Here is an 18,154-nt window from a genome sequence, read left to right on the forward strand (position 1 = left end):
ATGACTTCGAGCATATATTCTTGAGGAAGTGAAGCACAAATTCCTTAGCGAGCTGAATGAAAGAACTAATAGAGAGAAACTTCAGACTAGTGTACCATTCTCATGTCGGGTTACTTAATATAGTTGGGAAGGCATGACACATTAGGATATTCAAAGTACCATATAATGACATTTAGGTACGAAAAATAGCAATGTGCTCCAATGGGTTGGTATTACCATCAAAGACCTCCAATGATAAGAGACAAAAATTAGTCGAGATTAGCTCCTTTTTGGATTATTGAAATTCTCATTGCATTTCTTCCAACGTTAGTCCATTTGTGTTAGTTAGATCCTTAAGGAATCATTTATCAAATCTACTAACAAGGTTTGGGATTTACTTAGAATAGAATGGTGGTGTGGTAGTCCATTAAATTCCTCAATTGGGAAAAAAGGTGCTTGCTTAACCGATGGCTTGATGGGCTTCGGGCACTCTTGAGATATTAATATTACATCAGGTGGGGGAACCCTTATAGGTGCTAGTGTCGATATTGATTGAGTTGCTGATTACGACTGAGGTGGTGTCATTGCTTGTTGGGTTAATTGGGACAAAAATGAAGAAATATATTGCATTATATCTATTAGCATTTGTATTTGCCGGATGAGGTTTAGGAATACTTCAAAGCTTGAAAGTTGGTCAAAAAAATTGAACTTATCTTATTTCCAAGACACCATAAACACCTACATTAAATTTAAAGGAAAATGAGGTCTCACAATAGATAGACTCAAATTGAAATTTTTATTATTGAGATATGAGATGCCTTGTATAAAGGCATGTATTGTGCCACAGGAGAAATGATAATAGGAAATAAGATAATAAAAGATAAATTGATTGAGATAATAAACTAATTTGTATGGAGTTTGAGTTGTAGTGAAAATATTTGAGTTAAATAAAGATCTTTTGTCCACACTTTAATTTTAGTTTTATAACCCCATCTCTCTAATTATCCCTTAAAAAATGGTATAAGAGTTATCTTAAACTATGGCATCCCTGAACATCTTCTGTTTACCATTAAAAAAAAACCATCATCCGTTTACAACTCCCTAAATTAACAAAAGAGTTATTATAATATATATAGCATTTAAATGAAGCTTCTTCTAGTTTCTTCAGATACATGAATGTCTAGAAGTAGAGAAGCAAGAGAATAACTAAAAGAATCAAAGGAAGAAAGAGAGAACACTCTGTTCACAATTTATCAAGGATCCAACGATGCAATGTTCAGAATTATTGTTTCAGTTAAAACATAAAAAGGCTTTGCAAATACTTCCAAAGGCACTGAATAGCAATAACAAGGTAAAAATGATTCATTTACAAGTTTTATAAGAAAATTTTGAAATATTACAATATGGTATACTCGAGTCTTTCTAGGTTATTTCTCAAAAATTATTTTGATTTTTTTGAACTTAATAATGCTAAGAAACTGTATATTTCATATGGTTTTGAATCAATTGCTCTAAAATGAGGTAAAAAATGAAAGATGTGACACTTTCAATTCATGAAAAAATAGAAAACTAAGTTTACATGTGAAAATGACTAAGATTTGAACATGTTTCCCCCATAATTATGCATTGAACAGTCAAATTATGCTTATTTCATATGGTTATTATGCTTTTGATTTTGAATCAATTGCTTTAAAATGAGGTAAAAATGAAAGATATGACACTTTCAATTCATGAAAAAAATAGAAAACTAATTTTACATGTGAAAATGACTAAGAATCGAACATGTTGCCTCTATAATTATGCATTGATCAGTCAAATTATTTTGAAGTTCCTGTTAAGGATAATTCTGTATTATAACATCTTAAATATGGTCACTTCAATTATGAGACATTAAAACTATTGGAGAAGCATAATAAAATAAAATAAAACATTGTAAATTAAAAGGAACAAAAAGAGCAGCACAACAACTTAAATGTTTATGGTCCTATCGATGCTTGTAAAATCAAATGTTTTAAGAACATCCAGAAGTGATGAATATATATCATATGAATTTAAAATTTTCTAAAAAAAATCATTGAATCATGCATCAATTATAAACCAAAACAAAATGAATTTTCTAAAAGAAAGAATAGAACAATTCTTAATATGGTTTTATGTACGTTCTAGGAAAGAAATTTTCTAAAGAATTTTAGGTTTCTAACAAAGCAAATGGGCAATACTAAACCATAATAAGTATGGAACTCACGGAAGAGATTTGATCGTTTGAGAATTGTTAGAAGCATTGTATTTGCGAATATAGAATGAAATAGATAATTAATTGTATGGAGTTTAAGCTATAGTGAAATAAATTTAAGTTAAACACTTGCATTGTATGGAGTTTAAGTAATAGTGAAGATAGATATTTTCCTTATCCACACTCTTGTCATTAGTTTAAACTCCATCTCACCACCTATCCCTTCAAAGATTACGGTCAAAAGATTAAATCAGGTAAATAGGGTGGTGCCTAAGACATAATTGCATTCACCTAAATTTACTTCATGCATTTACCCAACTTTGTGTATTATTATTAGTGAGCAGATGCATCCTGCACCTGTACCGTAAATTTGTGATTAGGATGGAGAAGATGACAGAAGCAACAGACCATAATGACGGTCAAATAATTGACTCAGCTATAGCACAAACATATCTGCGCAAGAAACAGACTTGATAACCCAGATTCTGAATCTGAAGGAAGCCAGAAAGAATAGAGGTATGACTATAGAGGTTAAGATGTTAGAAAACCATGAGCGCATAGACTCATTGTTTAGAATAATTTTAGACATTCTAGTGGTTAATGTAATGGGTCTCAGTTTCGATTCCATGTCTAAAGCATCTCGTAGTGGTTTAATGTAATAAAAGTTTCTTCTAATTTTCCAAAAAAAAATTCTTCTAATATTAAGAAATTTTCTTAATATCATGAGTTTAAATATCCTTGATCCAATCAAGTTAGCACAATGTCCTTGCACCCAAGGCAACCAAATGCTGACAACTACCACTGGTGTGGTGGGCTTAGAAATAACTGGTCCAGAGTTTAGGGTGAAGGATATGGCCAAGTTCCTGGAAAAGTCTTGCCTACCCGGTCGGTCCCATTCATTTATCTCTAACCTCGAATCCTCTGCTGCACATCACCTGAGCAAAGATCGAGTCCCAAATTTATTTAACTCTATGAATCTTGTTATTAATTGGCTCTAAGAATTCACTACACTGTATGCATATAACAGACTAAGATACGTCAGAATGACTAAAAGGTTTGATCTTCATCAACAACAACAGAAGCAGAAAGAAGGGCTTGATCATACTTATAAATTAAAACGATGTTAACAAGCGACTGACCTTACTGGGAACTCTTCTCCCATGGAAGACCGATCCCTTGGGTGCTGACCCATTAAGTGGACTCGCGTGCACGTAGATGGAGTAGAACCCTTCATTCCCCTCGAAGAACTTCTCCCACAGAGGAGCAAGGGGGAGATGACCCTTGGTAAGAAACAGGAACGCCACCTTCGGTGGACGACTAAATGGGCGCTTTTGGATCTTTGGAATCATGGATGCCCTCCATAGCAACTCCTCGTCGGTCATGTCATGCAGGATCACATCTGGCTCAACGAATTCCTTCAGCCCGATGCGTGGCTTAGCAGAAACGCTTCGAGGTGGCGAGGATGCTGATACCGCTGATTGAGATGGAGCTGAAGGTTGCAGGAGAAGTTGTGCCATCGAAAGAGAAAACGGAGTCGTCTGGAGGTAGAAGCTCGAAAAGATACCGACAGCAAAGCCAAAGCCAAAGAGAAGCAAAGCTAAGAGAAGGCTGAGATGTTTGGAACGAGGAGGGAAGAGTAACATGGAAGATGGCAGGAGCTGTTCTTGGTGCTTGTTCATTTCCGCCTTGGTTTCTATTGCATCTGAAGAGCAATAGAAATTAAGGGATAGAAGTCGCTCTCTCTGCAGTAAAAGTCTAAATACGATACTGGGGAGGGTGCAATGTGGGGTTTGTGGATTCTATGAAGTCTGTATGTTTTGCTGAAATAGAGAGAGGTCATCAACTAGACATCATGAAGGTCACATGGAATAGTGCAGGAGCACCAAAGGGATGAAGTCTTCGGTTGTCTACCGTGTACGAAGATTCCTTGGACCGGCATCAACGACCTGTCCGTCGGCACATGGAATGTGGAATGAAGAAATAAGCCATTGGGACTGCCGTCTAAAAGAAAGAGTTATTGGCACAATTAACGAGGAATTAATTAGCATAATGATCTTGATCTTGCTCTTCTGTGCAATCGATGTTTAGTTGATGAGACTAAACTGCTATTCAAGAAATACTAGTCAGTAATCAAGAGCAGTTCTTATTTGACCATGCATGCATCCATTGAGTTTTTATCGACGTTCATTTGGTATGCATGTGTCATCCTTGAATGTTAGTTCTAAGATACACGACGGAATTGGTCCACAAGTCTTTTCGATCTCATACAAGACATCGATTGGAAGAATATTTGACCTACGACGAGGTGGAAAGAGACGTCTGTATCTACAGAAGGTAATTAATTAATTATATTGAGTGGATTCTAAGCGACGTGTAATCTGGGGATTTCTGCATAACTTCAATAACAAACGAGAAGAAGACGGTGGTTAGAATATATTAAAGTAGAGTTCGAGTACTTCGATCTACAGTTTGACAATTATAAGTTTTTAAAAATTATAAAAGTATAAAACAGCCTCGCTGCATAAACAAACATCTTACAACTGTTTCGAGAAATCAATAAATTTTGAATTAGTTTTTTTATACCTTCTAAATTTAAAATAATTATAATATTAAATTATTATTAAAAAAATAAAATTTTTCTTTCATCAAAGCAATAGTAAACATGTCAACACATTGGTCTTCAATGTCGGAATAATCCATTTGAAATTCTTCTTTATCTATCAATTTACGCATGAAATAATATCAAACTTTAATATATTTTGTGCGGCCAAAGATATGATTTTTGTCATTATAATAGTAAACTTATTGTCACGATATATTTTAGTTGATCTACATTATTTTTCCTTAGAAATATATTAGAATTCCTCAAAATTAAATTATTTGACATGACACAGCTTATGGCTGCTATGTATTTCATCTCAAAATTTGAGAAAGCAATACATTCTTCTCTTTTTTTTGTTATCTATGAAATCACTTTTGAGTTAAAATTGAGCTTAAATTCTGAAGTATTTTTGTACAATCATCTTAATTACTATTAGTATAAGAATATATTGTAAAATATTTCACTTAGCTCATAATGCTAGGATCAAGAACGGCACTAAGAAGGGGGGTAAATTAATGCAGCGAACAAAATCATCGATTTTGTAATATATTCGTTCGTTGAAAACCAATCTCGGAAAGTGCTTGACTTCAGAGTAAATGAACTAGCAATTAACATAGAAAGTAATAGCAGTAAAAACACAGAATGAAAATGAGCACATCGGATTTATAGTAGTTCAGTCGTCATGATCTACATCCACTCCCGATTCCTCTTCGTTGAGGCCACCAGCGTCCACTAATAGTCTTTCTTCAATGGGCGAAGACCAACTACCCTCTTTATAGCACTTTCTCCTTTTCATGAGTTTAGGAGACAACCTTTACAAGGCTCACACCTCTCTTGAATGATCACAAGACTTAGAAAGGGAGGAGGAGGACTCTTAGCACTTTTACAACCCTTTTAACACCCTAAGACTTTAAGATATTATTCACATTTTCATGTCTTTTCATGCAGAAAAGGGTGGGGTATTTATAGGCTCCAATGACTTTAGAAATTGAAGCAAAAAAGTATCGCATCCCTGGTTTTCGGGATATTGACGATACCATGGCCATTATTGGGCTGTACCACCGCTTGTAGACTGACTCTAGGCGGTACTACCGCTTAGTTTGGGCAGTACCACTGCTTGATAGAGCTCGGAGATCGAGCTTTGGCAGTACCATTGCTTAATAGGACAATATCACCGTTCGAGAGCATTAACTACTGACGATACCACCACCTAGTTTAGGCGGTTCCACCACCCCAATTTGGTGGTGCCATCGCCAGACAGGGTCTAGCAACCTAGTTGGGCCTTGAGTCCAGCCCAAACCAGTCCAATTACAGGCCCAGTTGGACTTTAACAAAGTTAGTGGGATTACCTCTCAAATCTAATCCTAATTATGTGCTAACTATGATTCTTAAGGCATACACTAAGCAAATCAAGTCCGGTTAGTCTAGGTTTTTTCCTATGAGCTTCTGGCGATCTTCCGACGAACTTCCAAAGATCTCTCGGTAATGTTCCAGCGGACTCACGGCAAGCTCCTGGACTTCACGATGATCTTCTTGGTGAGTTCCGATGAGCTTCTTTGGCAAGCCCTTGGACTTCTTAGTCAATTCCGGTAGAACTTCCGATGAACGTCCGGACTTCCGACTAACTCTCGAACTCCCAAAGAAATCTCAATTTTGACTTTGGCACTTTATTTTACTTTATGCTTTGATTGCTATCGTAGTTAATCCTACACACTTTTCTCAATATATAGATTTGATCAAATAATTTACTAATTGATTTCATTATCAAAATACGAGATTCAACAATCTCCCCCTTTTTGATGATAACAATCAATTGATGACGGAGTTAACCTTAACTCCTCCTATCTATATTCCATACTTGAGAAAAGACATTCTTAAATTCAAGGCTTTTGAATTCAAGCATCACACCGATAAGTTATATTCATTTAAAATTATCAATATGCACATCATGATACTTATCATGATTTACCAATTCAAAATACGATATCACATATTTATCAATAAAAATGATGTCAAGGTATCACATCCATTTTTAAGACCAATGATGATAGATAATCATCATTTTTAAGTATGATATGAATATGAAATTTAGCAAGATTATAATTTACGATAAAAGATGACAATTCATCATTCCGAGGCATGATATCAATTGTAAATAGCATGATAAATTCGATACCTCATCATAATGATAGATATTTATCATGAAATCAAGCATAATTTTAAGAATAAATAATTTCAAGTATCCATGCCATATTACAATAGAAATCAATCATATATTTTGATATTTTTCATGTATTTGACAAAACTAGTCATATATCAAGCATTCGTAATACATTGACGCATTTACGATATAATTCATTTTTCACATTGTCATCAATTTGCCACATTTCTCCTCCTCTGTCATCAACAAAAAATAAATCATTCAACAAGGCAAGTGTTAAAAAAAAAATTATTCAAGTAAGTTCAACACCAATTTATCCAAGTTAGCAAAAATGAGAAGTCAACCAGAAACTTTGCATGATAACTATTTTTGGATAAGCTAACATTTTTACTTTGGATGCAAAAGTTTTTTTGGTTCTTCTTGAGATGTGTAAGTTTCTTTCTTCCTTTATTATAAAAATAAGAAGAAGAGGAAAAAGGGTAAGGAAGGAATTCATCAAGAACCAAATTCATGAAAGGATTTGAACCAAGTCAAATGAAAATAAATGAGTTCCATTGAATCAAGCTTTTAGTTCAACAAGGAGAAGGGATTCGTGAAAAGGATCAAAATATCCATACAAAATTAAATCCCAATTCTTGCAAGTGATCATCACATATTAAAAATTCATAAAATTCTTTTTTCATGAGAAGAGTAAGGAAGAATTCAAGGGAAAGGAGCATCATATGAAGGATAAAAAATCCATGAATAAAACTTCATAAATCAAATTTATTTCTCATTAAAAATTCACAAGAATAAAATCCATGAAAGATGTATTTATCAATAAATTCCATGAGTGAAGGGACTAAGTGTATCAAAAATCATTAAGTGATGGAGCAAGGGTATAAAATTAAATTTGATACCAAGTAAATTGATATTTCAGATTTCATTAAAGCTTTAAAAAATTGAGAAATTCCAGAAAAGATATATAACAAACTCATAAATTCGAATAATTTAACATCCCTAACTCTCTTCTCATAAAATCAAATTATTCTTTATTTAAAGGTTTTGTAAAGATATCGACTAATTGATGTTTCGTATTAATAAAATTTAAAGATATGCCATGGTTATTAACATGATCTCTTTTGAAATAATGCCTAATATCAATATGTTTAGTTCTAGAGTATTGAATAGGATTTTTTGTTAAACATATTGCACTTGTGTTATTATATTTTATGGAAATATTCTTAAGGTGAATCTTATAATCTTCTAATATATTTTTCATTCATACAACTTGTGTATAATATGCACCAGCTACCATATACTCTGCTTCGGTTGTAGATAATGCAACCGAGTTTTGTTTCTTGGAAGACCAAGAAACAAGTGCATGACCTAAGAATTGACATGTTTCAGATGTGCTTTTTCTATCTTCTCTACATCCAGCAAAATCCGTATCAACATAAGCAATTAATTCAAAGTTTTCAGATTTTGGATACCATAATCCTAAATTAGGGATTCCTTTTAGATATCTAAGAATTCTTTTAACTACTTTAAGATGAGATAGCTTAGGATTAGATTGAAATCTAGTACGAAGTCCTACACTAAACATGATGTCTGGCCTAGTTACGATTGTTGAATCTCGTATTTTGATGATGAAATCAATTGATGTATTTGTCATCTAATGTGCATTTAAGTGACGTAGGACTAGCTTCGATCAGAAAAGGTAAATCGATTAAAGCAAGAGGAATCAGACATTGGGTTGGAGCAAACATGTCAGAAGATTAGACGTCGGGTCGGAGGATCGGTCGTCGTGTCGGTAGAAGGCTTCGAGCTATGGGTTCATGCATCAGGCTAAGAAGAGTAGAAATTACGCCAAGGAAATCGGATTTGCAGAGGTCAACTGGCCGATTGGGCAATAAGCCACAAAAGAGGATGATGCGCCGAAGATTTGGATGAAGCGCTAGAAGAACCAATAATATGTCGGACAATATAAGACTCGCTTGTAATCGATTATGTTTATATCGAGTTAATTTAGAGTCTAATTGAGTCAATTTAGAATGTAATTAGGCCAACTCAATTAGGGGCTAATTGGGCCCAAGTTTGGGCTGTGTTGCGCCAAGTGAAAGGCCCAAACAATGACCCAAACAGGTGGAATCATTGGTGGCACAATCTCCGAGATTGTGTCAAGCGATGGTACCGCCAAAACACAGTCTTCGAGAGACTATTAGGCGGTGGTACCACCTAGTGGTAGGGTGTTAGGCGATAGTACTACCAGACTAGGCGGTGGTACCACCCATTATCAGTGCTGTAGGCGCCAGTACCCTGAAAATCGAGGATGAGACACTTTTAGTCTCCAAGTTTGAATCCACTTGAGGCCTATAAATATCTCTCTCATCCCTGGTTAAATACACAAGCATAAAGAACTTAAAAGTGGGAAAACGTTATAGAAATCACTTGAGAGATGCCCTCCTTTAGTTCTAAGTTTAGAATTAAGTTTAGGGAGGAGTGAGTGCTTATAAAAGGTTGTCTCCTAAACCTATGAAAAGAAGAAGAGGGGTATAAAAGGGTAGTGTTAGGATCAAGAGGGGGGGGGGGGGGGGGGGGGGGGGGGGGGGTGTTGTGTGAATTAGTGCTACGAAAAAATTACGTTGGTTTGAAAATCTTCGTACGATAAAAATCGATTTCGACGAAAACTATTTGTTTGACTCGTATAAGTTTGCAAGTGAATAGAGAAAAGGGGATTGGATAGTTTGCAATGAAGTAAAGTAAAATATAGTAAAGATAATAAGCAGTAAAGAAACAATACACTAGAATTTATAATGGTTTGGTCATAGTGACTTATATCCGCTTTCAATTCCTCCTCCATTGAGGTCATCGGTATCCACTAAAGGTCTTCCTTCAATAGGCAAAGACTAATCACCTCTTTACAGCACTTTCTCCTTTTCATAGGTTTAGGAGATAACCCTTATAAGTCACTCTTTTACAATTATTCCCTCACACACCTCTCTTAGAACTAACTCTAAGCACTAGGAGGAGGGAACTCAAAGTTTTGGCTGAGTTTACTCAATATTTTCCTCAAGAATTCTTGCTCATTTCTTATTGCCTAAGTGGAGTATTTATAGGTCCCAAATAGTTTCAAAAATGGTTCAAAAAATTTAAATTTTTGGGTCTTCCGGGTATGAGCGGTACCATTGACCAATCTAGTGGTACCACCGCCTGACACACTATCACTAGGCGCTACCACCACTCAGTCTAGTGATACCACCTCCTGATAGCCTTGGAGATCAGGTTTTTCGATTTTCCAACTCACAGGCGGTTTCACCACCTATTCTGGTGGTTCCACCACTTGTTCTAGCGGTGCCACCACCTAACCCAACTTTTGGGTCACTGAATGAGCCTTTCAATGAGCCAAAATCAGTCCCAATTAAGGCCCAATTGGCCCATAATTGAGTTAGCATGATTACACCAAAAGTTAACTCAATTAGCCCCCTAAACTACTTCGATCTTAGAAAAATGATTAGAAAGCATGAATCCTTTGTCCGGCATGTCATTGGTTCATCTGGCACTCATCCAATCATTCGATGTATTGTCCTCTCCTTTGACGTATTGCCCAATCGATATGTTGACTCCCACATCTTCTGCTCCTTGGTGTAATGTCCGATCCTTTAGTCCGATGCCCGAATTCATGGCACGAGCCTTCTGCCAACACATCATCGATCATCCGGCCCGACGTCCAATCTTTTGACATGTTTACTCTAGCCCAATGTCCGAATCCTCCTACTTTAATCAATTTAACTCTCTTTGATCGAAGCTAGTCTTGCATTACTCAAAAAGTAGCTTAGATCACAAACTCATCAATTGATTTCATCATCAAAATCCGAGATTCAATAATCTCCCATTTTTTGATGATGACAACCAATTGATGACGAAGTTTAAACTAAACTCTCCCTATCAATATGCCATATTGAAATAAGGCATTATTCAAATAAATGATGACCTTTTAGTCCAAGTTGAAACTATTTTAATCACATCATATGCAATACATCATATACATCATCATAATAAAATCATGAGTATTACATGCATCATTCTAAAACATAATGTATATTTTCAAAATCATCATTACATGCATGATCATCATTTATAATTTTAAATTATCATTTTAGGCATAATATGCATGATTATCATTATACCTTCTCCCTCTTTGTCATCAACAAAAAGGAGAAGTGCAACTAGCAAATTTTTAGATATGCAAGCTAGTAAGATAACAAGTTAGAACATGTAAGTTAACAAGTTTTAGAGATGTGCAAGTTTAGCAATTCTTTGCTTTTTGAGATAGACAAATTTAAAGATAGACAAGATTACACTTTTTGCTTCTCTTTTGAGATATGCAAGCTAGCAATTTTTTCTTCCTTTGTAATGTTTAAGCTAGCAAATTTAGCAAGTTTTATATTATTTTCGAACATACAAGCTAGCAATTTTACTTTTTCTTGAATTGTGTAAGCTAGCAAAGTTTGGTTCTCTTTTGAGATGTGCACACTAGCAACAATTTTATTTTTCTTTATGATACGTAAGCTAGCAAGTTTTTCTCCCCTTTTGTCATTATCACAAGGAAAGGGAAGCATACAGTAGTGCAAAATATTTCAATCATTATAAGGCATACAAGCCATAAATACCAGGAAATCATGTCATGAAAGATATAATATCAAAGATTATAAAGGATTAAGTCACAAATACTAAAGGACATGATTTATTTTGACAAATCTCCCTTTTAGCAAATAACAAAAAGAAATATGGGAGTTCAAAAATAAGATCTTGATTTATAGAAAAACTCATGTATCAAATATTGAGAAATCAAGATCATGATTTGGATAAAAAATAAATCTTAACCCATAAAGATTTCTTGCAAGAAATGCCAAGCCATCATCATTATCACGTTGGGCATGATACTAAATCAATAAATTTTCAAATCAATATTACTTGGGTATGCATGATACGAAAACATGGTTTCAAAATTTCAATATATAACATGCATAATTTCAAACCATTACATTTCATCCTTGCTTTATGCATGATACTAAAAATAAATCATTACTATGGGCATATCATACATGATACTCAAGCATTCATGATACATTATTTTGGGTATAACATTCATGATTAAAATTTTTAAACATTTATTACTTCATGTATTAAATCAACATTTTGATCATGATACCAAACATTCATCATTTATTTTCTTCCCCTTTATCATCGACAAGAAGAGGGGAATAGCACAAACGTGTAAATATTCAAGTCATCACATGGAAGATATCAAGAAAAATTTGGTGATGAGATATACTTCATGAATACAAGAAATTATACAAAGAAAAATCATATCATAAAAGATGAGATCATGTGAATACCAAAAGACATAATTCATTTTGATAAATATTCTTTAATAAAATGTAAGAAATCATTCAAGAATAAAAAGTGAGGGATCTTGATTCACATAAGAAAATATCAAGTTTTGATTTAAGAAATCAAGAAAAACCATGATTCATATAGATAATTCTCCTCTTTAGTAAATGACAAAAAGAATCATAGGAGAATAAAATGGTAGAATATTTAGATTCATCATACAAAATCTCATGATTTATATAGAAAAGCTCATTTTAAATATATAGCAAGTAGAATCATAGGAGAATAATTAAAAGTCCTGGTTCATATAAAGAAAATCTCAACTTATCATGATTTGATAAATATTCTCTTAAAAGAGAATCATACGTGCATCAAGAAGGATGTTTCATGTTGAATATATCACAATTCATAAATATGATAAATGATTTAGTTGGATATATCATCTCATTAGTAAAATGAGTCATATGAAAATAGATCCAAAATCATCATCAAAATCACTTTTCAGAAAATTCAATGAAGGCAATGTAGATAGATTCCTATAAGATTAAAAATAACTTAAGTTCTTTTAGTTCCAAATTTTATGATTAATTTCATGCAAGCATGCCTTTGTATTTTTATGTTAAATCAAAAATATGTATCATCGTTTAAAACCAAAAAAGTAACTTTCATTATGATAAAGATTAATATGCCATAAATCACAAAAATATGTTAGGATCAAAAGCACTAAGAGTGGGTGGGGTGAATTAGTGCAGTGGAAAACTTTTGTCGGTTAAAACGACTTTCGTACGATGAAATCTAATTTCGATGAAAACCATTTCGGAAAGATCTTTTAAGTTGAGAGCAAGCAGAAGTGTAGTTGATGTAAAGTAATAAAGGTAGTTTGTAGTTAAGATAAAGAGTAGAAAATAAATGCAAACCGAGATTTAGAGTGGTTCGGTCAATCTTGACCTATATCCACTTTTGGCTTCCTCCTCCGATGAGGTCATTGATGTCCACTAGAGGCCTTCCTTCAATATGCAAAGGCCAACCATCCTTTTACAGCTTTTCTCCTTTTGACAAGCTTAGGAGACAACCCTTATAAGTTTTCACTCCTCTCTTGAATGATTAACACTTAGAAAGAAAGAGGAAGAAGAATTATAGCATTTTACAACACTTTTAAGCTCTCAAATACTCAGAATAAAATCAAGCTTTCGGTTGCCCTTTCATGAAGAAAGGGTGGGGTTTATATAGGCCCCAATCAGTTTGAATTCGGAGCTCAAAAGTGTCCATTCCCAAATTTTCGGGGTCCTGGCGGTACCACCGCCATAACTGGGTGGTACTACCACCTGTCATCTGTCATTGAGTGGTACTATTGCTCAGTCTTGGTGGTACTACCACTTGACATCGCTTGGAGACCAAGTTCAAGCAGTGCCACCGCTTGATAGGGGCGGTACTACTGCCCAGAACTCCTGGGAGATTGAGTCTCCTTGGGTGGTGCTACCATCAACCCTGGCGATGCCACCGTCGGCCAAGAATTCTAGGTCCGAATGGGCTGATCCATTCGGCCTAATTTGGGTTTGCCAAGGGCCAAGTTGGCCCCCCGATTAAGTTAATGGGATCACCTCCCAATCCTAACTTAATCTACATGCTAACTATGACAATTAAGATATCAATACTGCAGATCGTGTTCCGATGCGTCAGTCGCTTCTTCCAGCAAGCTTCCGGTGAACTTCCGACGAACATCCGATGAACCCTCGGCGATGCTCCAACGGACTCCCAGCAAACTCCTGGACTTGCGACGATCCTCTTGGTGAGTTCCGATGAGATTCTTTGGCAAGCTCCTGGACTTCTCATATTATTCCCCCAGAACCTCCGACGACTGTCCAGACTTCCGATGAACTCTCGAACTCCCAACATGATCTTGGTCTTGACTCTGGCTTAACACTTGCTGCATGTCTTACTGCCATCGTAGTTAATCCTGCACACTTATCTCAACATATGGATTAGATAACCAAATGATAATTGACTTCATCATCAAAATCCGAGATTCAACAATCTCCTCCTTTTTGATGATGACGGAGTTAACCTTAACTCCCCCTATCTATATGCTATACATAAGATAAGTCATTCTTGAATTCAAAGCCTTTGAATTCAAGAGACATATTGATAAGTTAAGTTCATTTAAACTTATCAATACCCCCATCATGATTCCTATCATGATGTATCTTTCTGAAAATGATGTCAAGGCTTGACATCCATTTTCAAGTCTTATATTTCATATGTGAAAGATAGCAATCGTAGCAATTCATCACATGGCAAGATATTAATTTGTAAGATTACGATATAAGCTCTAGATATCTTAACATGATGCAAATATGACGATCATAGTAATTCATCATATGGCAAGATATCAACATTATAAAATTATAATGGATGCTCTAGATATCTTATCATTAATGCAAATATTTCAAGTGTATAGCAATTCATTCTATCATCAAATATGTATAGCAATTCATTCTATCATCAATTTACCTTATATTTCTCCCTCTTTATCATCAACAAAAAGGAGAGCGATTCAACAATAAATGTGGTAAAGATACATGTCATAAAAAGATTCATGTCATTTTTTCAATAATAAGTGATAAGATACCATTTATACAAATTATTTTTCAAGCAATCATGACATAGTATCATTTAAAAGTCTACTGAGGAGATAGCTTTCATTACTTCTTCCTTATTTGTCATTAACGTTTTGCATGAAGGAGAAAAGCCATTGTGAACTAACTTTAAATGAAGTTAAAAATGATAAGAGATTAAATCATACTTCATTTTTACAAAAATCAAGATATACATGTGAAATTAAATTTTTGCAAGTGTTCATTAAAAAAAGTCTTCCTTCATCAAGAAGGAATTCATTTCATCAAATTCATTTCTCGATTAAAAATTATTTTTCACAAAGTAAATCTATGAGAGATGCATTTGTTAATCAATTCCATATGTCAAAAATCATGAAAGCTCATGAAAGCTTGATATGACATAGGCTCATGAAAGCTCCATTCAAGAAATACATTTAATCTGGAAGAGAAATACAAAATCATGCATTGTTAGGATCAAGAAAGTCCCAAAATGAAGTTTAACAAATTCATGCATTCGGATAAGTTAACATATCTAATTCTCTTCTGATAAAATCAAATTATTTTTTACTTAAAGGTTTTATAAAAATATCAGCTAATTGATGTTTAGTATTAATGAACTTTAGAATTATATCATGATTAGTGACATGATCTAGTATAAAGTGATGTCTAATATCAATATGTTTTGTTCTTGAGTGTTGAATGAAATTCTTTGTTAAACATATTGTACTTGTGTTATAACATTTTATAGGAATATTTTTAAAATGAATCTTATAATCATCTAAAGTGTTTTTCATCCATACAACTTGTGCATAGCATACACTAGCTGCAATATACTCCGCTTCGGTTGTAGATAGTGCAACCGAGTTTTGTTTCTTGGATAACTAAGAAACAAGTGCATGTCCCAAAAATTGACATGTTCCTGATGTGCTTTTTCTATCTAGTCTACACCTAGTAAAATCTGCATCAGCATAAGCAATTAGCTCAAAATTCTTGGATTTTGGATACCATAATCCTAGATTTATGGTACCTTTAAGATATCTAAGTATTCTTTTAACAGCTTTGAGATGAGATATCTTAGGATTCGATTGAAACCTAGCACAAATTCCTATACTGAACATGATATCTGGTCTAGTTGCAGTGAGGTAAAGTAAACTTCCTATCATACCCCTATAAGTTTTTTGATCAAAGCTTTCTCCACTCTCATCTATTTCTAACTTAGTGGAGGTGCTCATAGGAGTGTTGATAGCTTTTGAGCTATCCATATTAAATCTTTTTAGCAAATTTAAAGCGTATTTAGTTTGACTAATAAAGATGTCATTGCTTAGTTGTTTAATTTGTAAGCCTAAAAAGAAGGTTAATTTTCCCTTCAAACTCATTTCAAATTCAAGGCTCATAGTTTTAACAAAAAATTCACAAAGAGATTCGTTCGTAGAACCGAAGATAATATCATCAACATAAATCTGAATAATGAGAAAATTATTTTTAAAATTTTTGATAAACATTATTATCTCAAATCTAGGAGGTTGTTTAACATAAACTTCTTCGAAAATAAATCCATTAAGAAAAGCACTTTTAACATCCATTTGAAATAACTTAAAATTATTACTACTAGCATAGGTAAGGAGCATCCTTATGGCTTCTAATCGAGCCACAGGAACGAAGGTTTCTTCCTAATTGATACATTCTTCTTGGTTGAAACCTTTGGCCACTAATCTAGCCTTGTTTCTAACCATGATACTAGATTTATCTTGCTTGTTTCTAAAGACCCATTTAGTACTAATAACTAAATAGTCATTTGGACTAGGAACAAGCTTCCACGCCTCATTTCTCTCAAATTAATTTAACTCATCTTGCATTACGATAATCCATAAATCATCTTCCATGGCTTCGTCAATACATTTAGGTTCAATTTGGGAGAGAAAAACGACGTTGGCACAAAAATTTTTGAGAGAAGAACGTGTTTGAACCCCCTTAGATGTGTCTCCTATGATTAGCTCCTTAGGATGATCTCCTATGATTAGCCTATAATATACATCGCATGTAAATATATATACATATCTAGTATGTGTATAAGCAATCACACCAGATGATCATGGACCATAACCTAATATGATTAGGCCCGAGCCAATAGGCCTAATCACTCACATCAAGATCTATGTGTGCAACGGTGCATCTCCATGCCCTGTGATCGTCCATCTCGTCCTCGTTAGTTCCGTCGACATCTTGATGCATCTTCATGCATCACGATCGTCCGTCTCGTGGGTCCCGCTATCGCATCCACGCTCCCGCTGTGCCTCCTCATGTGATTACAACTTAATCATAGGCACGCAGGCCCGACAATAAACGAGAAATATAATGGAGGCACGCAGACCTCAATAATAATAATCACAAGTACACACATCACACGGTCCATGATCATCCGTCCACACATCATACATCACAGGTATAAATAATCATCATCATGTAGGACTACTAGATAATACTAAAAATAATAATCAACTAAACCTTTTAATTAATTAATATTTTCTGAAATCAGGGACATGTAGGGAATTTCTCAATTCCTAAGGGTATTTTCGTAATTTAGATAAAAGACAGAAATTGGAATTTCTCAAATTCACAGGGGTAAAACTATCTTTTTACCCAAAACCCTAATTCCCTCTTACTACTGCTGCCGACACCACCCTGCTAGCGGCGGCCTGTGCGGCGGGGCGAGGGCGCTGCCCTCGCCTGCAGGCGGCACGCCCGCTGGCGGCGCTGCCGCTGCAGGTGGGCACCCCCGCGGGCGGTTCTGCCGGTGGGGCAACGCCCGCAGGCGGTGCTGTCCCGCCGGGCGGCTGCCCCTGTGAGGGGGGGTTTCGCCCGCGGGAGCAGCGGTGGCAAGCGCCAATGCCCTACAGCGCCTCACCCCGCGGGAGAAGCGGCCGCAGGTGCCTCTGCCCGTGGGCTGCCAGCCCCGCCGGACGCAAGCCTGCTGCAAGCAGGCCGCTGGCCGGCTGCTGCAGACGCAGCCCTTGTGCTGCCCGCCTTCTGCTGCGCTGCACGTACGCAGATCGAGGGCAGCAACTGTTGCTGCCCTTCCTTATTTTTGCATCAACGATTTTGACGTCAAAATTCTTCCTAAGCACAACACACGCAGTTCAAAACCAATCATTCGCACGAACAACCTGACTCTGATACCACTGTTGGGA

General features: G+C 35.4%; 1 protein-coding gene across 1 annotated transcript in view; it reads right to left on the reverse strand.

Annotated features, from left to right (window-relative positions):
- LOC103994882 (glycosyltransferase BC10-like) overlaps nucleotides 1–3,979 on the reverse strand; it is a 43,843-nt gene extending 39,864 nt beyond the window's left edge. Inside the window, exon 1 of the mRNA XM_009415334.3 lies at nucleotides 3,352–3,979. Within this exon, the coding sequence (XP_009413609.2) occupies nucleotides 3,352–3,891 (540 nt within the window). The 5' untranslated portion in view covers nucleotides 3,892–3,979. The remainder of the gene's footprint in view (nucleotides 1–3,351) is intronic.
- Nucleotides 3,980–18,154: the final 14,175 nt, after the last annotated feature.

Source organism: Musa acuminata, chromosome BXJ3-8, assembly GCF_036884655.1.
Source record: "Musa acuminata AAA Group cultivar baxijiao chromosome BXJ3-8, Cavendish_Baxijiao_AAA, whole genome shotgun sequence".
Taxonomy (NCBI): Eukaryota; Viridiplantae; Streptophyta; class Magnoliopsida; order Zingiberales; family Musaceae; genus Musa; species Musa acuminata.